At 42.7% G+C, this 27,723-nt stretch overlaps 1 protein-coding gene across 2 annotated transcripts; it reads right to left on the bottom strand.

Annotated features, from left to right (window-relative positions):
* Positions 1–123: 123 nt before the first annotated feature.
* Positions 124–27,394, bottom strand: ZNF283 (zinc finger protein 283). 2 transcript variants are annotated; one of them, XM_059666278.1, is made up of 7 exons: positions 27,074–27,387; positions 25,240–25,302; positions 22,839–22,944; positions 17,345–17,432; positions 15,043–15,169; positions 13,514–13,621; positions 124–8,327 (listed from the first exon to the last, which is right to left on the bottom strand). In XM_059666278.1, the coding sequence occupies exons 3-7, from the start codon at positions 22,868–22,870 to the stop codon at positions 6,244–6,246; spliced, it is 2,439 nt and encodes an 812-aa protein (XP_059522261.1). In that variant the 5' UTR covers positions 22,871–22,944; positions 25,240–25,302; positions 27,074–27,387; the 3' UTR covers positions 124–6,243. The 2 variants fall into 2 exon arrangements, with proteins under 2 accessions (XP_059522261.1, XP_059522262.1); XM_059666279.1 differs by lacking the exon at positions 124–8,327 and adding an exon at positions 12,864–13,383 and having other exon boundaries at positions 27,074–27,394.
* Positions 27,395–27,723: the final 329 nt, after the last annotated feature.

Below are 27,723 nucleotides of genomic sequence, written 5' to 3' on the forward strand. Positions count from 1 at the left end.
ATAAAATGGATACATATGTAATATCCTTTGTAATACTTTAAGCAATAAAAAAAAACAAAAACAAAACATGAAGAAGCCCTAGCTGGCTTGGCTCAGTGGATAGAGCATGAGCTCTTGAACTGAAGGGTCCTGGGTTCAATTCCGGACAAGGGCACATACCTTGGTTGCAGGCTCAATCCCTGGTCCTGGTCAGAGTGTGTGCATGATGCAACTAACTGATGTGTCTCTCTCACATCAGTGTTTCTGTGTCTCTCTCCCTCTCCTTTTCACTTCCTCTAAAAATCAACAGAAAAATATCCTTGGGTGAGGATTAAGAACAATGACAAAAAACACATGATTAATGAAATAGCAATAAATACTCTTCTATCAACAATTACTTTAAATGGAAATAGGTTAAATGCTTTAATCAAAAGACATATGGAGGTTGAATGGATAACAAGAGACCCTTACACATGCTGTCTACACTTCAGATCGAAAGACACAGACTGAAATTAAAGGAACAGAAAATATCTATACTAATAAAAGGGTAATATGCTAATTAGACCAGACATCTTCCAGACACCCTTCCAGATGTCTTTCTGGATAAAGACACGGTGGCGGGGGCCAAGGCAGAGGTGGTTAGGAGCGACCAGGTCAGCAGAGGAGAGCAGTTAGGGGCAACCAGGCCAGCAGGGGAGGGCAGTTAGGAGCCAGCGGTCCCGGATTGCAAGAGGGATGTCTGACTGCTGGTTTAAGCTCAATCCCGCAGGGGTCCCAGAATGGACAGGGTGCAGGTCGGCCTGAGGGACCCCCACCCCCTGTGCATGAATTTCATGCACTGGGCCTCTAGTATTTTATGAAAATGGAAACAAACCAAAAGCTAGGTAGCAATACTTATACCAGACAAAAAAGACTTTTAAACAAAGGCTATGTAAAAAGAGACAAAGAAGGACCCAGCCATTTCACTTCTGGGTATTTATTTTTCAATATATTTTTATTGATTTCAGAGAGAGGGAGAGATAGAAACATCAATGATGAGAATCACTGATCAGCTGCCTCCTGCACACCCCCTACTAGGGATCGAGCCCGAACCTGGGCATGTGCCCTTACTGGAACTGAACCTGTGACCCTTCAGTCTGCAGGCTGATGCTCTATCCACTGAGCCAAACCAGCTAGGGCATGGGTATTTATCTTAAAGAAACCCAAAACACTAAATCAGGAAGACATATACTTCCATATGTTCATTGCAGCATTATTTACAGTAGCCAAGATATGGAAGTAATCTAAGTGTCCATCAATAGATGAATGATAAAGAACTATTGCATATATACAATGAAACATGACTCAGCCATAAAAAAAATAAAATCTTGCCATCTACAGCAATACGGTGGATCTAGAAGGTAATGTGTTGATTGAAATGTCAGACAAAGAAAGACAAATGCCATATGATTTACTTATATGTAGAATCTAAAAAACAGAATAAACTAACAAACAAAACAGAAATACTCATAATCTTAATGGTTGCCAGATGAGTGGGGTTGGAGGAGTAAGTGAAAAGATGAAGGGACGAAGAACTACTAAGAATAGCCAAGGGATGTAGTGTACAGCATAGGAAATATCCTATATAATAAAAGACTAATATGCAAATTGTTTGACCAGGAGTTTGACCGCTCGCTATGATGTGCACTGACCACCAGGGGGTGGCGCGGAACATGGTGGGCGTTGGCGACATGATGCTGGCAGTGGGTGGCAGTGGAGGTGCTGCTGGCCCCAATGGGCCCTGACAAGAGCAAGACCGTGGTGGGTTGGTGGAGCAGGTAAGCAGGCGGTGCCAGGCCAAGGTGGGTGCGAGTGGGGGCCCAATCGCCCCGCTCATCGCCCTGCAGATGGCAACCAGTGGCGGAGGTGGGGAGCGGAGCTGAGGGAGCCAAGTGGGTGGCCCATCCCCGACCAATCGCCCCTGCAGATGGTGACCAGCAGCTGGCAGGCCCTGATCGCCTGATTAGGGCTTGGGACCTGGGCTGGGACAGGATCTGGGGGTAGGTGGAGGCGACCAATCTCCTGTGACACCAGATGGGGGCTGTGACCTCTTGCCAGCTACCTGGAGGGCGGTAGTGACGGGGACGGAGGTGCCTTGAGAATGTGGGGTGTCCACCGAGCTCGCTCTTACTCTCCCTGCTACCCTTCCCTGGGACTCCAGGGCTCACATGCTGAGGAAGCCCCCACACTCAGGTTCCAGGCACCTGTGAGGAGCCCGCCCTACACCCATGCAGCCTCTTCCCGGTGAGCCAGGCCACAGCGGCCTGGATGGCAAGGGCCGGTTGGGCTCCCTGTGGGTTCACGCAGGAACCAGTCTGTGAGGCCAACTGGGAGAGAGTACATTGTCTGTCCAGCTTCCGTGTGGTGCTGCTGGGCAGCCCAGAGGCCCATGCTGCGCCCCAGCCCGCGGCGTCCAGCCACACTCACTGCATCTCTGTGTGGGGACTCAGGCGCTGTGACTTAGGCGGAGGGGACACGCAGGAGGCTGCTCAGGGCCCAGAGGTCAGCTGAGACCTGCCCTTCCACACCAGATGTTCACGTTTCAATTGCAGGCCAGGCCTAGGGACCACACCTGTGCACGAATTTCATGCACCCAGTGGCGGCAAAAGGACAGACTACTCTAGTAGTCAATAATCTATAATAAAAGGGTAACATGCTAATTAGACCAGACGTCCTTCCTGACAAAGCCAGGGCTGCGGGGAAGCCAGCCTGGGTCCTGTGGGCACCCGGGGGAAGCCAGCCCAGGTGCCAGGTGCCTGCAGGTGGCCTGGGGGAAGCCAGCCCGGGTCCTGGTTACCTGCGCCTGTGGGCGACCCGGGGGAAGCCAGCTGGGGTCCCAGGTGCCTGTGGGTGGCCCGGGGGAAGCCAGCACGGGTGCCAGGTGCCTGCCGGCAGCCAGAGGAGGGAAGCCTGGGTCCCAAGTGCCGGAGGGAAGCTGGTGCCAGCAGCCAGGGGAAGGAAGGCCTATTCTTTCACAAATTTTCATGCATCGGGCCTCTATTATTATAGTAAGTATGTATATATGACATGATCATGTCATATATGTACTAGAGTTATCAGGGTGACCACTTAGTAAGTTATATAATTACTGAGTTGTACACCTAAAGCTAATACAATATTGTAAGTCACCTGTAATTAAAAAATATATTTAAAAAAAAGAGCTATTCCTTTGGGCAGTGTGGAGAAAAGGCATAAATCCTCTTCAGATTCATCTTAGACCACAGTAAAGGAATTCAATTGATTTTATTTCCCAGAACTAATAAGATATAAAAACACCCATTGACCACATCATTGAGTCATAACATGTGGCTCCTCAAAGACCAGTATCATACTGTCCTGGTTCTGGTGAGCTAATTTGTTCCCTTTTATTCTCTCTCCTGTCTTATCACTTTACATGACTGGTGAACATCAGTACATTCCCAGCTGCTTATTTTTCAGCTTTCAGTCCCTTTGTGCTCATCAGCTGTGATACTTAGATCTTCAGAACTTACTATGTCAGTTATGGTTAAAAAAAGAAAGAAAAAGAAAAGAACATCTCCAAATTGTCCTTCCACAAGCAGCTATAGTTTATTCAACAACTTTTATGCAGTCAATATTTGACCATTATGGGTCTACCTGTAGACTAACCTAAAATTTATCCTGGTCATTTTTCAATGTGAGACTTTAGTCTTGCGATTCAATTTTTTTCTTAATGCACTATTTCCTAATGGGGAAAGAAACAAGTCTAGAATGTACTCATTCTGTAAAACAGCTTTCCTGTCTGTTCAAGACTAAAATCTAGAGACATGACAACCAAATACAATGCATGAATATAAAGAAGATGCTGGTTAGAAAGTAAATAGTGCCCAGCGGTGTGGCTCAGTGCACCAGGCGTCGACCCATGCACCAAAAGGTCACCAGATCAATTCCCGGTCAGGGTAATGCCCAAGTTGTGGGCTCCATCCCAGTAGGGGGCTGCAGGAGGTAACCAATTGATGTTCCTCTCACATTGATGTTTCTATCTCTCTCTCCTTTTTCCTCTCTCTAAAAATCAATAAGAACATATATATTTTTTAAAAAGAAAATAAATAGCAATAGGATAAATTATTGGGAGCACTGGGAAATATGAAATAGAAAAGAATACTAGTATTACAGAATTATTGATAATTTTCTTGTATAACAACGGTATTAAAATAAGATTGTTCTTAATCTAAAAGGGTACATGCTAATGTGTTCAGGAATGAACTATCATGACTTATATATAAGTCAAATGCTACATGAATATACATACACATATATTCAGAGAGAAAGGCAAATATGGCCAAATGTTAACAATTATTGATTCTAGGTAGAGAAGAGTATATTCATTATACTATTCTTTAAACTTGTCTGAAAATTGTCGTAAGATTTTGGGAAAGAATTCTCAAATGGGCCATTTTTTTTCCTTTGTAATCTCTAAATTATCTTGAAATGTGAACAAGGAATTATAATTATTGCCTACCTGTCTGTTGGAATTCATTTCAGGCAAATTGTTTCACACCTCTCCCTGGTTCTTCAAGTATATTCCCAGCTTAACACTTGCTAAATCCACATTTATTTTCAGTCTTAATGTTTTATGAAGCTTAAGGGATAAATTCTGAATAAAAATCCTCTCAGGTTTTGTTTTACTGAATTTTATCCAGAATGAACTACCTGAAACTCAAATTCATAAGTGGTTATGAAAAGCTTTCCTAAATTCATTATGCCAATGAGCATTCCTCTCCTAAGAATTCACTAGTAGTAATACTAATGAGGAGGATAAGAACAACAGCTAATATGCATTGAGCATAGGCTACACACCAGATACTCTTCCAAGGATTTGATGCATATAAATCTATCCACTCTTTACAAAAGTACTATTAGTTACCATCACCAGCATTTTAAAGATGATCCCCAAAAGGGATAAACATTTTGTTCAACAACCCAAAGGGAGTGAGAGGTGGAATGGTGATGACAATCAGTATGGTTTGTGCCATGGATAAGGGGCTTCCTGTCTGTGTTACATCACAGAAATAATTACATAAATAATGGATATTTATTATTCAAAATAAAATTTAACAAAGACTGAGTAGTGTTAGAAGCCTTCTGTACATTTACTAAATGAACATACTTGGTGTAAATTCTCTATACTTTTATGGGCATAAGGAAGTTGTGATTCCCACATTAGCCAAATCTTCCTATAGCATGAATAATCTGCTAATCAGGTGACAAGTGAGGGATTTCTTGTTCCAATTAATCATATCGTAACTTGTGTCACATTTATAAAAGTATGAATGTTGTCTCAATTATTTCTGGATAAGGGCAAACTTTTGTTTTTAATTTCCAATCATTCATGGGCTAATTGATACTTTTGTAAAATGCAATGACGTTATGGCACTATCAAATTGCTATAAATGTTTCCAAACAGTTACTTTCATTTTCTGCATTTATCTTATGATGCACAGGTAACAATTTTGTAGACTAGTACTAGTCTCTAAACAAGTTCGAGTAACACTTGTCTAAAGGTGTTCCTGCATTCTAATCTAAGGGTTTCTCATGTGGATGAGTTCTCTGATGTATCTAAGGTGCTTATTACATCTACACTGAGTGGCCAGATTATTATGACCGGCCAGATTATTATGACCACTCCATCAGTACTTCACTGACACTTCCAAAAATACTGAATATTGAAAACTTCCTAAGCAAATACTCTCAAGGTTTATTATTATTATTATTTGCATAACTAATTCACTTCATTGTACTGATGGGGTGGTCATAATAACCTGGCCACTCGGTGTATAAACCTTTCTGCATTCCTTACAATCATAAGATTTCACAGCAGTATTAATTCTCTGATGTACAGAGCAAGAACTGAATTAAATTTCCGTTCTTTTCTCATTTCTTAAAGTGTTTCTTATAAGTATAAATCCTCCAATGCTTATTAGACTCTATGTCATGAATAAAGATACATTCCTTTCATTTAAATAGTTTCAAATCAATATACATTGATGTTCAATAAGATTATGCAGAAGTCTAAAGGCCTTTTCATATTCCTTATATTTAAAATATTTCTTACTAGTATAAATTTCCTAATATCAACCAAATTTTCCACACACAGATAAGGCTTTTGCACATTCCTCACATTCATAAGTTTTCTCTAGAATAAGATTTCTCTGTTTAAGTTACACAAAAAAATGTTTTCACATTTCTTCTCCAGTAGCTATTGTTTCAATTGAATAAGTTGACCATATAAAAACTTGCCCATTCTTCATATTCATGGGGTTTATCATTACTATAATTTCTATCATGTTGAACAAGGTCCGAGCCATGAGTAAATATCCCTAAATTCCTTACATTATAAGGTTTCTCACTAGTATGAAATGTCTGATGAACACCAAGTTGATACCCACTACCAAAGGCCTGCCCACATTCTTTACATTCATAGGATTTCTCACCAGTATGGGCTCTCTCATGTTTAACAAGGCTTGAACTCCAACTGAAGGTCTTCTCACATTTGTTACATTTAAAAGGTTTCTCACCAGTATGAGTTTTCTGATGTTTAGTAAGGTGATAGCCACGACTAAAAGTCTTTCCGCAATCTTTACATTCATAGGGTTTCTCACCTGTATGAATTCTCTCATGTTGAACAAGACTTGAACCACAATTAAAGCTCTTCCCACATTCCTTACATTCGTAGGGTTTCTTGCCAGTATGAAATATCTGATGTCGAGTAAGTTGATAACCCCAACAGAAAGCCTTTCCACATACTTTACATTCATAAGGTTTCTTACCAGTATGGATTTTCTGATGCTGCGTAAGCTGATAGCCACGACTGAATGCTTTCCCACATTCTTCACATTTATAAGTTTTCTCACCTGAATGAATTATCTCGTGTTTAGCAAGGCTAGAGGCCCAAAAAAAGGCCTTTCCACATTCCTTACATTCATAAGATTTCACACCAATGTGAATTTTCTGATGTTGAGTAAGGTGGTAGCCACGACTAAAGGCCTTTCCACATTCTTTACATGCATAGGGTTTCTCATCAGTATGAATTCTCTCATGTTGAGCAAGACTTGAACCACAATGAAAGGTCTTCCCACATTCCTTACATTCATAGGGTTTCTCTCCAGTATGAAGTATCTGATGTCGAGCAAGTTGATACAAACTACCAAAGACTTTTCCACATTCTTTACATTTATAGGATTTCTCCCCAGTATGGGCTCTCTCATGTTTAACAAGGCTTGAACCCCAACTAAAGGCTTTCCCACATTCCTTACATTCAAAAGGTTTCTCACCAGTATGAATTTTTTGATGTTGAGCAAGGTGATAGCCACGACTAAAAGCCTTTCCGCAATCTTTACATTCATAGGGTTTCTCACCTGTATGAATTCTCTCATGTTGAACAAGACTTGAACCACAATTAAAGCTCTTCCCACATTCCTTACATTCGTAGGGTTTCTTGCCAGTATGAAATATCTGATGTCGAGTAAGTTGATAACCCCAACAGAAAGCCTTTCCACATACTTTACATTCATAAGGTTTCTTACCAGTATGGATTTTCTGATGCTGCGTAAGCTGATAGCCACGACTGAATGCTTTCCCACATTCTTCACATTTATAAGGTTTCTCACCTGAATGAATTATCTCGTGTTTAGCAAGGCTAGAGGCCCAAAAAAAGGCCTTTCCACATTCCTTACATTCATAAGATTTCACACCAATGTGAATTTTCTGATGTTGAGTAAGGTGGTAGCCACGACTAAAGGCCTTTCCACATTCTTTACATTCATAGGGCTTCTCACCACTGTGGATTCTCTCATGTTTAACAAGACTTGATCCCCAACTAAAAGTCTTCCCACATTCCTTACATCTGTAGGATTTCTCACCAGTATGAAATCTCTGATGCACAGTGAGTTGATAGGCACTAAAAAAGTCCTTACCACATTCTTTACATTCAAAGTGTTTTTCAGCTGTATGAGTTCTCTCCTGTTGAACAAGTTTTGAACCATGACTACAAGTCTTCCCACATTCCTTACAAATGTCGGGTTTCTCTGGATTAAGTCTTTGATGTGCAATAAGAGATTTACTTTTTTGGCAAGTGGGCTTTTCATAGCTGATTATCATTTGACTGAAGCATTCCTCTTGATGTTCCTGTAGTTCATCAAATTTGCTTTTGCATTTCCAATTATTTTCGGAAATGGATGCCTCAAGATCAACAGTTTTACTTCTTTCCTTTACTGCCCATTGGGAAAAACTTATTTCAGAAATGTTCTTTCCTGAAAAGTTATTTTCAGTCTCATATGTTGACTCCAAATCTGAAAGAAAACAGGAAAACCACACATTTTATTTCTTCTACCAGAAAAATGCCCTCTATAGTAAAAAAAAGATGAACTGAAAATAATACCCATAAGTGAATTGGATTAGACTTACTAAACTCCTAAGCATCAAGTCTCTTCTCATCAAATTCAAATTTGATTTTTTAGCTCCTGCAATCTTAATGTTCTGATTTGACAGTTTTCTGGAGAATTCGACAAAAATCACTTTAACAAGTCCCTCTTCCTATGTAGATGGATCCCTTAAAATCCCTAGCATCAGTCAAGCCCTTCTGTGCGCAGGTGTGATTTCAGCCGAACTTTTAATGACTGTATAGGCTGGCATGATTAACTGGATTCTAGAAAATATTCACATTTAAAAACAACTTCATTAAGCTAGATAATTCTCCCTCATAGGAATTTTTCTGAGTGGTTGGTGTTGAGCTAGAAAGCAGACAAAATCTTGCAATTTGAGCAGTTATTAAGTTCCAAGACTCTACTGGATTTCCAAACAAGACGTGAAACACAACTAACTACAGCTGTAATACAACCACCCAGCTCAAATCCTGATACACTAACAGAGGTTAGCCATCAGTGGTCATGTGGGAAGTTTAGAGCAAAGAAAGATGTTTAAAATCTAGAAACAAGAAATAAACTGAAACTAATGAAAGTTATCACCCAGTCCCAGCTCAGCTCCAGGCTTGGAACGCAGTTTTGTACAACTTAGCATCAACAAATAGTTCAATTAAGTTTGAATTGCCAGCTAAGGGCTTGCATTATAATTACTTGGTAATTAAATGTTTTTTGTAAGGCTTAACAGAGTTTATAAATGAATATAGGTTTAACTTCTTGTTGGATGTTTTTTAAAAAAATCATTGAGAACCCAAAAGCACTTTTGTTTATATGGGTTATGTCTTTTTACAATAAATCATTGAATGTTAATAGATTTTATGAAAAATAATTATATTTTCCAAAATAAAACAACTGGATTCTCATATCTGCTACAGCATTTAATCTGTGGCAATGCTATTTTGGTTGAAGTATATGAAGAATCCAATCTTCCACAGATATGCAGTTGTAAAATGGAATAATCTATAATAAAAGCATAATATGCAAATCGACCAAATGACCGAACAGCAGAATGGCCGTTTGGAAAACCTTCCGCTGACAATGCTATGACACACACTGGTGCCAGACCAGCCAAGGCGGGTGTGATGCAATTGGTCAGGGGCCCCTGCCATCGCCCCACGATTGCCCAGTAGAAGAAGGCCCAGGCCACCAGCCAGTGACACTGTGGTGGGTGTGCGGGGTGGGCCAGCGATCGCCCTGCAGAGGGAGGCCCAGGCCAGCCATGCGATCGCACCACACACCTGTCACTCGCAGAGGGAGGTGACTGGTGGTGGGGGAAGGGAGTAAGTGCTGCACAGATGGCAAGCAGTGGCAGCAGTGGGGGAGGGGCTAGCTGCCAGCAGGAAGGAAAGCTCCAATAGGCCCTGATCGCCGGCCAGGCCTAGGGACCCTACCTGAGGGGTCCTGGATTGCGAGAGGGTGCAGGCTGGGCTGAGGGACACCCCTTTCCCCCTGCCCCCCATGCACGAATTTTGTGCACCAGGCCTCTAGTATTTTATAAGCCTGTTCAGATCATTGTGGATGTGTTTCTCTGATATTACAGTAAAACTTGAGAAGTGGTAGTTCCTTAAAAGTTAACTACAATGTGGAATATGCAACTATACCCAGGAATTTTTCATAATGTTACATTAAAATCCATTACACTTTGAATGACCTTTTATCCATGCATAATTTTGCAACATCATACATTGGTCATTCGAAAAATAGTGGTTCACTGCACTGTGCAGATGTTTGAGAATTTGATATATTTCATTATACACTATCAAAAACAATCACATGGTAATATTACCACCTATCTCATTAGGAAAAAAATACGTACTGAAAAGCTATAAAGCTCAAAATGGTGGACATAAGGTTCATACAATTCTAATTTTTACTTGAAAGTTTGAATTCTATTATTGGCAACAAATAATTGTTCTTGAAATGACAGGCTCACTTGCAAGAAAATTTTAACAACTATCTAAGTCTGGATAACCATAGTGTTAGTCAGTCTTTCAAGAAAAAAAATGGTGCTCCATAAAAAATGGCAAGTTTAACTCACAATTCAAACAACCGCACAAGTGGTTTTCCTCAAGGCCACCATCATACTTTGGTATGCAACAGAGAAGCTTAACAAATACTTCCTATTTTACCACACAAAATATTTTCTTAATGCACACTCAAGGGTCAAGATGTAATAAAATAAAACTCAGCCGAACCGGTTTGGCTCAGTGGATAGAGCGTCGGCCTGCGGACTCAAGGGTCCCGGGTTCGATTCCGGTCAAGGGCATGTACCTTGGTTGTAGGCACGTCCCCACTGGGGGGGCATGCAGGAGGCAGCTGATCGATCTCTCTCATTGATGTTTCTGACTTTCTATCCCTCTCCCTTCTTCTCTGTAAAAAATCAATAAAATATATTTTTTAAAAATAAAACTCAGAGTAGGGTACTGAATGTCAATGTGAGGGGGGTTCCAATATGAAAAGGATTGTCCCATGTAGAAAGTCAGAATGCCAGGAGAAGGACAAGTGTCTGTGTGTGACCTGGCATGGGCTGCCATGGCCCAAGTTGGATGAGAACGGCAATCACAGGATTAAGGTGGTGGTGGTAATGGAAGGCTGGTTACATACAGAGAGTTTGATCAAGTAAGTAAATATATTAAGGATAAAGGAAGCCAGGTTTTTCACTGTTAGAGAAGGTAGTTAGAAATGCGGAAAGTAAGTTGAAATGAAACCTGCAGTGTTGAATTGGAATTGGAGATATCTGTGTGAACTCAAGATTTTCAATATATAGAAGTAAATGTGTGTGCATGTATACGTATATATGTGGTATATAAGTATGTTCTCTAGTTCTGTCCAAGGGGGCCTGGGAGCAGCCATCCCTCAGTAGCAATGAGCAAACCTAGTACCTAGATTTTGGCTGCTAAATACCACTCTGGACTAACATGTTGGTTCCCTCCTGTCTTTGCCTTCCTGGGTTAAAATTTCTTGGTTGTCCCATGTAGAAAGTGGTTGATATTAAAGCTGAAACAGGAAAAGTACAAGATAAGCCTGAAATGTGCTTTTGTCAGAAATAAGGAAGTGTTTAGAATGATGGAGATATACCAGAGGACACAGAAGCCGCATGTCAGGGTTCCCAGTGGTCAAATCTGGAACAAGCTCAAATATTTTGAGCTTTAAAATAAATAATGGGAAGAGCATATTACAACCTATTGACTAGAAATCCAATATATAAATAAAAGGAAGTTTGAAGGGGAATACAATATTTAATAGTCTCAAAGTTCCTTCCCACAAAATACTCATTAAAGGAACAAAGATTAACTTTACATGAAGGAAGCCGGCAGATACAACCTTAATCAACTGCTCAAAGGAAGCATCAGCAGTAATGACAAATCATTTGCACTACCTGACAGGATGCAAGGAGAATGCAGCATCAGTTCTGTGATATTTCTGCCAAAAATGCATAACCTAAATCTAATCGTGAGGAAAAAGCAGACAAACCTATACTGAGGAGCACTGGACAAAACAATTGGCCTGTAATCTTCAGAAGCAGCAAGGGATTCAAGTCAAGGAAAGACACAGGAACTATTTCAGAGTGAAAGACTAAACAACTCAAATTCCTAAAACAATGACAAAACTGTATTATCTGACCCTTGCCTATCTCCTAATTTCTTAGTACACGCTCCACTGCTAATTCTGCTCTGGCCTTACAGGCCCTCCAATAAAGTTCCTTTCCAACTACAGGGCCTTTGCATTTGCTGTTGACTGTGATTGGTATAGTCCTCCCCCATATAGTCATATAATTTGATCCCAGGCTTCATGTGTCTATTCAAGAAAACTTTCTCTAGTCACAGTATCTGAATTAGTCTTATGAATTCCCATCATTTTCTGTTCTCTTCTGTCGTTTACCTTTCCTGAAAAAACATGTTATAAGATTGTATTTATGCATGTATTTATTTATTTACTTATTTCTCCCTGACTATATAAATTGCATGAGAATGGGTAGTTATCTTGTTCATGATGGTGCAATGCCTGGCTGGGAGTAGGCACTCAAAATATTTCCAGCCCTGGCTGGTGTGCCTCAGTGTTTAGTGATGGCCTGTGCAAAAAAGGGTTGTGGGTTCTATTCTTGGTCAAGAGCATGTACTTGGGTTGCAGATTCGATCCCCGGCCCCAGTCCAGGAGCATGCAGGAGGCAACTAATCAGTGTGTCTCTGTCACATCGATGTTTCTCTCTCTCTCTCTCTCTTTCTCTCTCTCTCTCTCTCTGTCTCTGTCTCTCTCCCCTTTTCCCTCCCTTCTACTCTAACAATCAATGGAAAAAATATCCTTGGGTGAGGATTAACAAAACAAACAAAAATTTGCAGACTTTATGAATGAATGCATATATTTACTCACAAATACAAAAGAGCTAGAAAGGTGGTGAATCCAACATATAAGCAACATGGTTATGCAGGAAACAATAAACACACCCTCCTCACTGAAATCGAAGGGAAATATGAGAAGAAACAAGGAGGGTGGGAATGAGATCAGATGAAGTTCCTTTGGTAGCTCAAACTAAGACTTCAATTTGCTCCCCGGGGATGGGCCTTCACTCTACAGGCCTTGGTCCTTGATAGGGACCTTTCCAAACATCACCCCGGATATTCCTGCTTCTCCTCTTCTGCGGCCTGTGAGGTTGTTTCCTGCAATGTTGGTTCCCTCCTGTCTTTGCCTTCCTGGGTTAAAACTTCTCCGCCCTCCCCTCACAACCATCCAGGACTCTCCTTCTTGCTCTAATAATGTCCTCACATATGCCTACTCTAAGCTAAAATATTTGGTTAACTGTCAATAAAGTAAAGGTAAAAATAATGTTGATAAAAACCTCAGAAAAGAGAAGGATGATGGGAATAAAGACCATGACATCACATAGATAGGAAAATGATCTTGTTTGAGATTCCACCAGGCTCCATCCCTAGAACAAATAGAATACAGTCCCTGGAGCCAGACTGCCTATGTTCAATTGCTGCCACTGTCTCCCACCAGCTGTGTGACCTTAGAAAGTCACTTAAACTATATGTGCCTCAGATAAAAATAGTACCCACCTGTGCCCTGGCTGGTGTGGCTCAATTGGTTGAGTGTCGTCCCATGCACCGAAAGGTCGTCAGTTCGATTCCTGGTCAGGACACATGCCCAGGTTTCAGATTTGATCCCTGTTGGGGTGTGTACAGGAGGCAATCAATTGATGCTTCTTTCACATCGATGTTTCTCTCTCTCTCTCTCTCTCTCTCTCTCTCTCTCCCTCTCCTTTCCTCTCTCTCTAAAAAATCAATCAAAACATATTAAAAATAAAACAGTACCTACCTCATGGGGACATTGTGAAAGTTAAGTAAGTTAATATATGTGTTCTACTTACAATAAAGCCTAGTATCAGGGGTCCTCGAACTACGGCCCGCGGGCCACATGCAAATACAAATATTGTATTTGTTCCTGTTTTGTGTTTTTACTTCAAAGTAAGATATATGCAGTGTGCATAGGAATTTGTTCACAGTTTTTTTTAAAACTATTGTCCAGCCCTCCAACGGTCTGAGGGACAGTGAACTGGCCCCCTGTTAAAAAAGTTTGAGGACCCTGGCCCTGGTTTATAGTAAGTACAGTGTTAACTGTTAATATTATTGTTATTGCTGTTACTTTGCTGAGAGGAAAACAAGAAGTTTCATGAGACATTTTTAGGAGTTAGCTCAGATTGTAACTTTTTACTCTAACTTTGTTGTAAGTAAAGAAATGCATTTGCTTAGTAAGAAATGAATTCTGTTCATTCAAACCAGCCCTAGCTAAAGTGAAGAGGCTCTTTTGAAAGCCAGAGTGTATCAGGACCCTGTTCCTAGCTGTACGACGTCCATGTGGGTCAGGAAAGAACAAAGAGCAGTGCTTCTTTAAGGTGCGTGAAAATCACGAGGGATCTTGTAAATGCAGATTCTGTCCTGCAGGTCTGGGGCAGGACCTGACAAGCTGCATTTCTAACCAGCCCCAGAAGAAGCTCATGTTGCTTCTTTGTGTAACACTTAACAATAAGCAAGTTAAAACCCCATGGAAACCAAGTCATGGCTTCCAATCCCTGAGAAAACAATCTACATCCTCGCCCCGCCTTCCCCAAACTAACGAAACTGCATATCCTCTGGGCCTTGCCTGTCTTCCTCACTAATTACTGATACTCTCTCCTGCACTACTTTGCTCTGGCCTTCTTATGGTTCCTCAAACAAAAGAACCACACTTGCAGTAGCAAGGACACAGCTCATTTATAGAAATGTTGAAGTTAAACACAGTATGAAACCTGGTTTTTCTGACAATGGTTATGAAATAAATGCCCCATCACACAATTCCAGCACCTTGGTCATTAAAGAGAGGCCATTCATTGCAGGAAGGGTCAGAGGAAGGGGTGAAGCTCAGTGAGGGGTGGGAAGATCAAGGTGCTCAATGAACCCATTTCTAACCCAACAAATATCAGACCATTCCTTTGAGAACAGGAAAAGAAATTCATCTGGTTTCTTCAAAGACAGCCCTGTGATTCCCAGTGAAGAAAGCTGATGTTGCAGAGAGGAGATTCTGGATTATTTCAGGCGGATGACCTTACCCAGTGAAATCAAGTTACTGTAGTTCTCCAACATCACATCCATGTATAAGTCCCTCTGAGCAGGGCTCAGGCACTCCCACTCTTCCTGGGAGAAGTGGATGGCCACATCACTGAAAGTCACCAACCCCTAAAACCAAAAACCCACACGTTACTTATGAAATTAAATAACTTCAGAAAATATTTCCAAGAGGGGAAAAAAAAGATTATGAAGGGTAAACTGCAAGAAGAGAAAAATATGACAATGAAGGAAGCTTGAAGCTTGTGATACACACAGGTAGGGAAAAGTAAGGAAATTATTATGACTAAGGCAGTATGTCTACATGTTCTAGAACTGTGGTTCTCAACCTTCTGGCCCTTTAAATACAGTTCCTCATGTTGTGACCCAACCATAAAGTTATTTTCGTTGCTACTTCATCACTGTAATGTTGCTACTGTGATGAATCGTAATGTAAATATCTGATATGCAGGATGGTCTTACGGGACCACTGTGAAAGGGTCGTTCGACCGCCAAAGGCGTTGTGACCCACAGGCTGAGAACCGCTGTTCTAGAAGTATCCTGGTAGAGCAGAAAAAACTTCCAGGATACTGGGAGATAACTCAGTTCTCCAGACCTGTCTGATAATATATTTAAAAATCCCAGCTTCTCTTCTATTCAAGAAAAATAGTGGAGGGGAGAAAGGGAGGCTTATGGGTATACATACACATACCCTGCTATGTGCCTGCCTCATAAATTCTTTATAAATGTGAACTGCTATACCATCTTTTCCCTTTGAGGAATATGGAGATGAAATTTTTTCCCCAAAAACACACTCTAAAGTCTCTATTTCAGAAATATGATTTCCACTAAAAATTATCATTAAGCCTCAAGTAAATCATTCTGTTAGATTTCATCAAAAGAATTGTTTCTTATTATGATGAATACATAAAATGGGTTATTAGCTACAATTCAGTTCATCATTTGGATATATGAGATTAATAACTATTATGTTTACATATTTAGGTTAAACAAAATTTTTAAAGATTTTCTTAATTCTTGGAATCATACTTAAAAATCTAGATCATCTTTTCTTTGGGAAATATTTTTTTTAAATGTATTTTTATGGATTTCATAGAGCAAGGGAGAGGGAGAGATAGAAACATCAATGATGACAGAGAATCATTGATCAGCTGTTTTCTGCAAGCCCCCTACTGGGGACTGAGCCCGCAACCCGGGCATGTGCCCTGATCAGGAATCCAATGGTGGCCTCCTGGTTCACAGGTTGGCACTCAACCTCTGAGCCACACCTGAGGGGCTGGATCATCTTGTTATCATTAACCGCCCATCGATTAACACCTTCCTTATTCCCAAGTTGGAGGATACTGTGCCTAACAGATGTTGCTCAAGACCTGCATGTCCTGGTCAATGACAAAATGGACTTGGATACTGGTGTTCATCAATTAGGGAATCCCTGGAAAGAATCACTCACTCCCCCTCTAATCCTGAAAGCCTTGCAAAGCATATGATTGCACATAACAGGCTGAGACCAAGAAATCCCAAATCCCACCTGAACCTTCTGGAAAACTCAGGTCTGTGAAGAAGTGCCAAGCGCTCCTGTGTGGTCCACGGGGACCCTCCTCACTAACCCATCATACACAGACTTGGCAAGGGAATGAGATTCTGATAAGGGAAATGGTGCAGGCCTGGTGGCACGAAGGTGGAGGTGATAACAAAGGGCACCACCCGAGACAGCCTGCTGAGGACATGCCACAGGGACACACCAAAGCTCTTCCAGAGGACGTGTCCCCGAAACTGCCTTCTTGGTGGCCGTCCAGCTGTCAAGGGAAGGGCATCCTGACTGGCTTCTTTCTTAGCTCCTGCCAATCAGCATCTTAGCAGAAAAGGGAAACCTGTCGTTTCCAAAATGTCTACAGTCTTTCCTTCTCTCCTTTTTCATCCTTCTCTTATATAAATCCCATCTGTGCTTTGATAGATAAAACCCATCTACTATTGGTTTTTCCTTTTATTCAAGTAAAAGAGCTATTCTTTGACAGAAGCTCAAGTACTTCCCACAAGACTCTATTCTTTACTGTTCTTGACAGAAGGCTGAGCATGCAGGAGATGCTGAGTGAGTGTGATGACTGACTGGAAAGGCACCTCGGGAGGGCGTAGGGTATTTGGTGCCATCCTTCACTGGAATAGGAGGAACTGAGAGGTGGGTTCAGGGATGGAGTCTATTAGGTAGAAGGCTTTAGTATAACTAAGGAAAAGATTCGCATAAACTAAAAATCACTGTATTCCAAGTAGAGGGAAATACCAACTTACATCAGTCATGGTTCCGTAATTCCAAGAACCAATTAGCGCTCCATGGGTTTCCTCTACCGGCGAAGCACAGAGTTCAGGAAAGCCAGAGCTGGGGAAGGAAAAGGAAGCTTGAGACCAGGTGTGCTTAACTGATCCCATCATGACTCAAATGAATCCACACCCCACACACATATGTGGAATCTAAACTCTCACCTAAAATCCCCAGGTCCTTCAGCAGAAAGGTTTCCTTCACAGCCCAATTCTGGGGGTGCTGCTATGACCCTGAGATTGGACCACTCAGTCCTCCCCAGATCAGATCTCCCACCTTCCATTCCCACATGGTCCAAGACCAAAACATTCTTCATGGGCTTAGGACTTTAGAAAATCGGTCAAGACACAGGAGCAGGCAGGACATACAAACAACTGCTCAGGTAATTGCCTGCGCCCCAAAATATGACTTAATGCATTCAGAACATCCGTGCAATGGAACACTTTGAAATTATGCTAAGTTGGGGAAAATAATCAAGATCTATTATCAAGAGAACCAAGATGGCGGCATAGGTTAACGCCGGAGTTTGCTGCTTTGAACAACTACTTCAAAAGTGAAACCAAAAAACGGAAGGGACATCACCCAGAACCACAGGGGCGCTGGCTGAGTGGAAGTCCTACAACTAGGAGGAAAGAGAAACGCATACGGACACTCAGAGGAGGCGCAGTGCTGAAGTCAAATTCTGAGGTGCGGAGTGCGCGGATCGGGCTGGCGGCGGAGGGCGCGGTTGTTGTTTTCAATCGGGAGGGAGTCGCAGACTCTGAGCTCCAGATCCGGGCGAGTCTTTAGGGACCCAGACTCAGGCGGAAGAAGCGGGACTGTCTGGCTTCGGTCAGAGCGAGTGCAGCTTTCTCTCCGAGCTTGCAGCGGGTGCTGGGACTCAGAGAGGCAGAGCCCCTTGGGACAGGACTGAGAGCCGCCATAACTGCTCTCTCCGGCCCACACTGTTGATCCTGTTCGACCCGCCCTGCCCAAGCCCTGCACAGAGGCATTTGCCGGATAGCCTCAGGCAAAGGCTAGATTAGCACCTCCCTAGAGGACAGAAGTTCTCTCACCGCTGACACAGCTGAATCTCATAGCCACTTGGCCTGGAGGTCAAACCCTCCCTGGAATTAGCTACAGCAATCAAGATTTATCTATAAGACTGCGAACAAAGACCACTAGGGGGTGCACCAAGGAAGCATAACAAAATGCGGAGACAAAGAAACAGGACAAAATTGTCAATGGAAGAAATAGAGTTCAGAACCACACTTTTAAGGTCTCTCAAGAACTGTTTAGAAGCTGCCGATAAACTTAATGAGCTCTACACGAAAACTAATAAGACCCTCGATCTTATATTGGGGAACCAACTAGAAATTAAGCACACACGGACTGAAATAACGAATATTATACAGACGCCCGACAGCAGACCAGAGGAGCGCAAGAATCAAGTCAATGATTTGAAATGCGAGGAAGCAAAAAACATCCAACCGGAAAAGCAAAATGAAAAAAGAATCCAAAAATGCGAGGATAGTGTAAGGAGCCTCTGGGACAGCTTCAAGCGTACCAACATCAGAATTATAGGGGTGCCAGAAGATGAGAGAGAGCAAGATATTGAAAACCTATTTGAAGAAATAATGACAGAAAACTTCCCCCACCTCGTGAAAGAAATGGACTTACAGGTCCAAGAAGCGCGGAGAACCCCAAACAAAAGGAATCCAAAGAGGACCACACCAAGACACATCATAATTAAAATGCCAAGAGCAAAAGATAAAGAGAGAATCTTAAAAACAGCAAGAGAAAGAAACTCAGTTACCTACAAGGGAATACCCATACGACTGTCAGCTGATTTCTCAACAGAAACTTTGCAGGCCAGAAGGGAGTGGCAAGAAATATTCAAAGTGATGAATACCAAGAACCTACAACCAAGATTACTTTATCCAGCAAAGCTATCATTCAGAATTGAAGGTCAGATAAAGAGCTTCACAGATAAGGAAAAGCTAAAGGAGTTCATCACCACCAAACCAGGATTATATGAAATGCTGAAAGGTATCCTTTAAGAAGAGGAAGAGGAAGAAAAAGGTAAAGATACAAATTATGAACAACAAATATGCATCTATCAACAAGTGAATCTAAGAATCAAGTGAATAAATAATCTGATGAACAGAATAAACTGTTGATTATAATAGAATCAGGGACATAGAAAGGGAATGGACTGACTATTCTTGGGGGGGAAAGGGGTGTGGGAGATGTGGGAAGAGACTGGACAAAAATCGTGCACCTATGGATGAGGACAGTGGGTGGGGAGTGAGGGCGGAGGGTGGGGGGGGAACTGGGAGGAGGGGAGTTATGGGGGGGAAAAAAGAGGAACAAATGTAATAATCTGAACAATAAAGATTTAATTAAAAAAAAAAAAAAAGATCTATTATCAATAGAAAAAAATAGGTTACATGATGTACATAGTATAACTACATTTTTAAATATGTATATATCAAAACAGTAAGACTGATGGTCAGACATCAATAGATGAAAAACTGTTTGGAAAGTTACATAGCTATCTATACTAATAAAAGGGCAATATGCAAATTAGACCAGGAGGCCTTCTGGGAGACCTTCGGGATGTCCTTCTGGACGCAGCCATGGTGGTGGGGCTGAGCCAGAGGCAGTTAGGGGCAATCAGGCCAGGAGGGGAGGGCAGTTGGGGGTGATCAGGCTGGCAGGGGGGCCAGTTGGGGGTGAGCAGGCCGGCAGGGGTGGCAGTTGGGGGCAGTCAGGCCAGCAGGGGGGGACAGTTGGGGGTGAGCATGCTGGTGGGGGGGCAGTTGGGGGCAATCAGGCCGGTGGGGGGAGGGCAGTTGGGGGCGAGCAGGCTGACAGGCAGAGTGGTTAGGGGTGACCAGGCAGGCAGGTGAGTGGTTACGAGCCAGCGGTCCTAGATTGTGAGAGGGATGTCTGACTGCCGGTTTAGGCCCGATACCCGAACCGGAAGTTGGACATCCCCTGAGGGGGTCCCAGATTGGAGAGGGTGCAGGACAGGCAGAGGGGACCCCCCCCCCTCCCCGCACAAATTTCATGCACCGGACCACTAGTATATAATAATGTAGTATGACCATAATGACCTTTTGGTTTAGATATTCTGCGTAATTATTGTAATGATGGCCATGCATTATACTAACTATATGATTTCTTTCCCTAGAAAAAATGGTTGAAATTCCCAAAGAAATCTCAAGGGTACATTGAGAGGTCTTGATCCTACTTTTCATGTCTTCTGATAAATGGGCTTATTTTGTGTCTGAACTTGTCTTTTTAGACATGATACCCTCCAGGAAAATGCTGAATCACCTGATCCTATAGCCTTACTTTGCAACTAATATTAGCAGGATAAAAACTATACAGTATGAAACTCACAGGCTATATTCCATTTGCCTCCACAAAGTTGGTATAACTTAACAGTATTGCTTACAATTACCTTACTATGAGTTCCTAAGATAGGTTATCTGAATTGCATATTGGCCTTTGTTGCTGACTGCCCTACTTATTACTAAACATATTTTGTTTTTCTTATCCTAAAGGTAACAACTGTGTCTTTTAGTCATTATATTACCGTTTACGTACTACTATCTCAGGGTCTTACATTTGGGACACATTTTTACCCAAAATTCCAGTTAGAAATGTATCCTTAAATAGCTAGGGAAATAACCAGATATATACATAAGAATATTCAACCAAAAATCATTTATGATAACCAAGAATTAGAAACTAAGTAATACTGGGCAAAAGGCTTAATAAATTATGGCCCGCCGAAACCGGTTTGGCTCAATGGATAGAGCGTCGGCCTGCGGACTGAAGGGTCCCGGGTTCGATTCCGGTCAAGGGCATGTACCTGGGTTGCGGGCACGTCCCCAGTAGGAGATGTGCAGGAGGCGGCTGATCGATGTTTCTCTCCCATCGATGTTTCTAACTCTCATCTCTCTCTCCCTTCCTCTCTGTAAAAAATCAATAAAATATATTTAAAAAAAAAAAATTATGGCCCATTCTACCTTCACGGTCGTGAAGGTAATGGGCCACATTAATTGATGAAGAAAGCCATACACAGTTAATTTCTTAGTGAGGCAAGCAGGTTTATTAAAAGATACATAAGGTGTGAAGTGTATGTGCAATTAAGATAAAGACTCTGATGTCAAACTTGAACTTGATGGTTACCAATTTCTCAACACCTCTGTTGAGAAATTCAATAAAAGAGGGGTAAAAAGTGTCTACCACGGATGGTTGCATTGAAGATTAAATAAGAAAGACCACATAAAATGGTGTACGATCATTGCTTAATATATGTTTTGGCCATTACTAGTGAAAATGAAAAAGATTACTTATCCCTCATTACATTGTAATAATGTGAGAAAGTTAATGCAAGAAAGTTAATACCATTCTTGTAATTTTTCTCATGATAAAATCTGTGCTTCTCAGGCCTGCTTTCTTACATTTCTAAATCACACAGCCCAGCCCTAAGCCTGCTATTCTTCCTAAATAACAAGATGAGCAAAGCAGGCTCTTAAAAAGATACAGAAAAAAAAATACTCCCTCCTTCCAGAAGCTGCAGATGAAAAGACAAATTAGGTACTGCAAAACTGGCTCAGAAAATATAACCCAATGAGGTGCCAATCTGGGAACATTAACCAGAGGTTCAATCGGGTTGTTCTGTGCAAATTGGTGGCTTATTTGAATATTTAAAACTATAACCTCCTTATTTTACCTCTTGGTATTACTACCTGTCCTGGAAATATTTGTAAAATAGATTTTTGTAAGACATTAGAGATTATTGCTATTCTCTGTGGAAGTAACCTTTAAATTCATCTTCATTGCTCTGGTAATCAATTTCTAAATAGCATTTCTATACTATTCCTAAAAGCTGTAAATACTTGAAAATTTTCAAATAAGGAAAGAATCACTGGCACCTCCCTCCTCTTTCTACATACTCAAGATTAAATGAAAATAAAAGCCATGAAAATAAAAGATGAAAATAAAAGCCATGAAAATAAAAGATGAAAATAAAAGCCATGTCTGGGGGTTATTTAATGGCTAAAATGTATTTTAAGCAATTATTGTAAACCATTTTATATGATTTTTCTTAATCTTCAGTGCAACCACCTGTTACACTTTTTACTCCTCTTTTATTTCATTTCCAACTAAAAGCTAGAGAGTCTTCAAATCAATTATATCACCATAATGTGACTTTATTCTGCAGAAACAAAACCAGACACACAGGCTTGTAGGAAAACAAACAAGCAAAATACACACACTGGAATACTAAGAATGAGTAGGAGGATATAATTTTTACCTCATTCTCTATATGTTTCCTGGATTAATAAATTGTTTTGTCACAAACCTGTATTAATTCCATAATCAAATGCAAAATATTGCAGTCATTAAGAAAACTAAACAAAAAGCCCAACACTGACAATCAGTGGGCCTGAAACAAATTACACCTACCAGCTCTTGAACATCCCGGGGCTGTAGCTCATCACTACAATGAGACACTTTCACTGTCAAGATTCTCCGGTCAATGACCACGAATTATGTAAGTCACCTTCAAAGTCTGAGGAATAAAATTAATATACACATAAGCAGAAAGACAACAAAACATACATGTTTGGTACAAAGTAGATGCTGGACAAGTGTGGCTACACCTAACTTCTTCACTGAATGAATAATGAAAACAACATTTTGGATATGATCCTTGAAAAACGTCTTTCAAAATCCTGTCTTTTCTAATGGAATTCACATATCGCTCCTAATATTCTTGAGTACTTTTGTTCATAGCTATAACTTTTGCTTAATATCATTTACATTTTTTCTTCTTTTGATTCTTTATAAACATAATTTTTATTAGGTGAATATTATTATACCACAGGAAATACTGAAATTTACCTGTTTCCATTATCACTGGACACTAATTTTCTACAAGTTCCTTCCTAGCTCTTATACCTTTTTATTCCAGGCCAATGGAGCTAGATATTTTTTAAATCATGTGCGCTGGATAACTTCATTAAGTTATAGACATTGTGCCCACTTTCAAAATTTACAAATATTTGCCAAAATTATGTCTCAATTTCAAACTGTTTGTGGTCATCTGGAATAAGACCTGCAGTAAAGACCTCTTTCTTCCTTCTATTACCTTACCATTTGAGCATCTGGTCACATTTTTAAACTTGTAAGTATCCACCACAATCATCTTCATATTTCTCTTCATATGTTGATCTATAAGGAGTTGATTTGGGAAAGATCCAGAATCACCACATAACAGCAGCTCTTAATATTTACCAAGCCTGTATCACGGGGCAGGCACTGTTCTAAAGGAGCTTGACACATATTAGCTCACCTCACATCATTACAACCCCATAGGGTAGGTATTTTTTTGTCCTGATTTTGTCGACGTGGCACATAGAGCCAGAATCATTTGTCTAAGCTCACGCAGCTAGAACAGCAGAGCCACGATGTGAATCCAGGTGCTCTAGATCCAGAGCCTTACTCTTAACCACACACAGTACTGCCTGCCTCTCACAGCCTACACAAAGTTGGACCTGAGCCCTAACCGGTTTGGCTCCGTGGACAGAGCGTCGGCCTGAGGACTGAAGGGTCCCAGGTTCGATTCCAGTCAAGGGCATGTACCTTGGGTTGCAGGCACATCCCCAGTAGGGGTTGTGCAGGAGGCAGCTGATCGATGTTTCTCTCTCATCGATGTTTCTGACTCTCTATCCCTCTCCCTTCCTCTCTGTAAAAAATCAATAAAATATATATTAAAAAAGAAAAGTTGGACCTGAAACAATTTATGCTTAGCAATGTTACAGATTTCTACTAAAAGATTATCTGGAAGTCTCTGCTCTGTTGATGCACACTGCAAAGCCCTATGCTCAAAGCTCAAAGCACATCAGTGCTCCTAAAGGCAGTGGAAATTTTTTAAAAACTATATTTTTATTGATTTTAGAGAGGAAGGGAAAGGAAGAGAGAGAGAGAAATATCGATGATGAGAGAGAAACATTGATAGGCTGCCTCCTGCACAACCCCTGCTGGGGATCAAGCCCACAACCTGGGCATGTGTCTGACAGGGATTCGAACTGTGACCTCCTGGTTCATAGGTCAATCCTCAACCACTGAGCCACACTGGCCGGGCACAAACATTGGAATTTATTAACTGAAACTAACAATTCCCTCTTCCCTTGCCTTGAGCTTTGAAAATCATGACTGTGGAAAAGATAAAAAATAGTTTATCTACCTGAATACTAACCTCTCCAATCATAAGCTAAAATAAAGCTCTAACAGTTATCTCCACGAGGTATATATCTTTTTTGCTTGTGCCTTTGTTTTTTTGTGAGTCCTCACCCGAGGATACTTTCCCATTGATTTTTGGAGAAAGTGGAAGGGAGAGAGAGAGAGACAGAGAGAGAAAAACATCAATGTGAGAGAGACACACTAATTGGTTGCTTCTCACACGTGCCCTGATAGGGCTGGGGATCAAGTCTGCAGCCGAGGTCCGAGCCGTTGACTGGAACCGAACCTGGGGCCCTTCAGTCTGAGGGCCCACACTGTGTCCACTGAGCAAAACCAGCTAGGGCTCCACGAGGTGTATTTCAATGCCATCAGGACACTTAGAAAGGGAGAATGCACTGAAGGATTTGAACAATTCACCATGTGAACAGATGGCCATTAGCTGAAGAAAAGGACAATATGGGACCCCTGGGAAGGGGGGTGCACCAGCGTGGTGGGTCCCTCACCAGAAGGAAGACCCACGAGAGACCCTGCTAGTCAAGATATTTCAGGCCAAGGAAAGCAAACAGTCTCATGATCTAAAAGCAAAAGTAATTGTGTGACTATAAAAGAAACACAAACTCACCTGAACTTCAATTCCCAGATATCCACCTGTTCTTTCCTCCTCCTCAGGGTCCTTCTTAGAAACCTGACAGCAGTGGGAGAGAAGAGGAATCATTTGACACCAGCATTTCTTGGAGCAGACAGAGTTAAATTAAAAATGGAAAACAGAGCCAAAACACCCCCTAGGGCCACATCTGCTTTCATCCACATATAAGCAAGTCGAATTTAAAGGGAGGCTGGGCTCTATCTGAGTTGACAGCAATTCTTGGGAACTGAGGCTCGGAAGCATGTAGCTGGCCCTCAAGGAGCAACGAGGGGTGCCTCCTCTAGGAACCCTACCTGGGACACCCCTCCGCCCATGTCTTCCTGGGAGCCTGTCACGAGGACGCCTCCAGATGTAAAGTCCTCATCCCAAGTCTACTTCCTGCTTGACACGTTCAGGCTGGGGCTTAGTGCAGGGCTTCTTTTCTTGGGGTCATTTAACTTTTCAGGACCCGAGAGTCTAGACCAAGCATGTCAAACTCACGGCCCGCGGACCGCATGCAGCCCACAACGAATGTTTTTGTGGCCCAGCCAATATAACCGTATGTAAGAAGCGTTTTAATAAAAATTTCATAACTTAATTTTTACAATATCCTGTTATATATAATCCTATATAATAAAGCGGTAATATGAAAATTAACCCTCACGCCCTCACAAGATGGCTGCCTACGACCAGGCTGGCAGGGGGGTTAGTGAGGGACGACCAAATGACTGAACAGCAGGCTGCGTGGGGCGACCAGGCTGGCGGGGGGGGGGGGGGGGGGGCCAGTTGGGGGCAACCAGGCCAGCAGGGGGGGGGCAGTTAGGGGCGATTAGGCTGGCAAGGGGGGGAGACTAGGCCAGTGTGGGGGGCAGTTGGGGGCAACCAGACCAGCAGAGGGGGCAGTAAGGGGTGACCAGGCCGGCAGGGGGGGGCAGTTGGGGGCAACCAGGCCAGCAGGGGTGGGGGGCAGTTAGGGGCAACCAGGCTGGCAGGGGTGGCAATTAGGCGCGATCAAGCCGGCACTTAGAGGCAGTGAGGGGCGATCAGGCCCATGGGGGTTGGGGGGGGCAGTTAGGGGTGACCAGGCAGGCAGGCAGGTGAGCGATTTGGAGCCAGTGGTCCAGGATTGTGAGCGGGATGTCCGACTACTGGTTTAGGCCCATTCCCTGGGATCGGGCCTAAACTGGCCGTCGGACATCCCCTGAGGGGTCCCGGATTGGAGAGGGTGCAGGCTGGGCCGAGGGTACCCCACCCCCTGCACAAATTTTGTGCACCGGGCCTCTAGTTATTAATAACAAATCACAACATTCACTAAGGACTGCTTACTACAACCGTGTTGCCTGCGTTTTCCTTCCGCGCCTTACACGCGGGCGCACCATTTCTCTCCACCAACACTAGCTGTGCATATTTCAGCAGCCGATGGCCGCGTCATTCGTCTTATATTGACTTGGTTTGGTTTGCGCAACAGAAAACATTTTGCTTTCAAAGAACAAGAAAAATAGGTTTATTCGCTTACTATGTGCAGTGATTCGGTGTCTGGTAAGCGAATGTTCAAGAAAAAATATTAGTTTTTATTAAGATGTTCTATTATTTTATGTTAACGATGACTCATTTATTTCAGCCCTTTATATTCAGCATGTCTCTATCGAAATACACCTACGTTCTATGAACACTGGAGCTTTTGTTTCTTTGCGGCCCACGTACACTTACAACTTATTTGGCCCCTGTAGCCTTGGGGTTTGCCATGCCCGACTCCGGAGGGAACTGAGAGCCCACAGCCAAAGCGAACCGCACCTCCAAAGAAAGGCCCCGCTCCCCATCACCCTGTTACCGAGACAGGCCGCGCCCTGCATCGCCGCCTATCGCGCGCCGTCCTTCTCACTCAGCCTTGTGGCTCCCGACACAACTGGCACGGTGCCCGAGGGGCCGCCTCACCTCAACCGCCTCCCGGCGTCACCCAACCGTCGCTGCCCGTTCCAGTCCCGCTTCCGTGAAGTCTGTTGAGCCCCCCACCCTCGGCCGGCGCTAACGACTGTCTGGCACGCGACCAACTCGCCGCGCAGAGGCCAAGAACTCGGGGACAACGGAAAGGAACCCAGAGACCCAGGCTAGTTTGGGCCCAGAAGCTTATGGGAGCTTGCTGCCCCAAACGCTCTCCACAGGCACCCTTGACTCTTCCTGAACCGGCCTGTGCCCGGAGACTTCTGGGAAATGTAGTCCCCAGCTGGCGAAGTCCCGGAAACGGGGTCCTCCAGAAGGCTCCCAGGATGCAACTCGGCGCAGCTGTCAAGAGGCGCTTTTCCGACGCCCACCTGGAGAGCTAGCCTTTGCCGTAGGGAGCCGTTCCCGGCGTGGGCGAGCCTGGCGGCTCTGGTGTCTTTGGTGAGGCTGAGGGTGAATTAAAAGGTTCTCAGCGAAGGCAAAAATGGGAGTTCAGGATGGCCAGGGACTTAGCCCTCGGTGAGCGGGGCATCCCAGGTA

The sequence above is a fragment of the Myotis daubentonii genome, chromosome 15, assembly GCF_963259705.1.
Source record: "Myotis daubentonii chromosome 15, mMyoDau2.1, whole genome shotgun sequence".
NCBI classification, from domain to species: Eukaryota; Metazoa; Chordata; class Mammalia; order Chiroptera; family Vespertilionidae; genus Myotis; species Myotis daubentonii.

Bases quoted from the DNA above. Each gene is read 5' to 3' on its own strand.
- ZNF283 (XM_059666278.1), bottom strand. From the start codon at position 22,870: ATGAGCTACAGCCCCGGGATGTTCAAGAGCTG. The intron at 15,170-17,344 runs GTAAGTTGGTAT...TTTTGGTTTTAG, and splicing joins ATTACGGAACCATGACTGAT to GGGTTGGTGACTTTCAGTGA. The intron at 13,622-15,042 runs GTAAGGTCATCC...ACACCCCAACAG, and splicing joins CAGTAACTTGATTTCACTGG to GGATCAAATCTGAAACCTGG.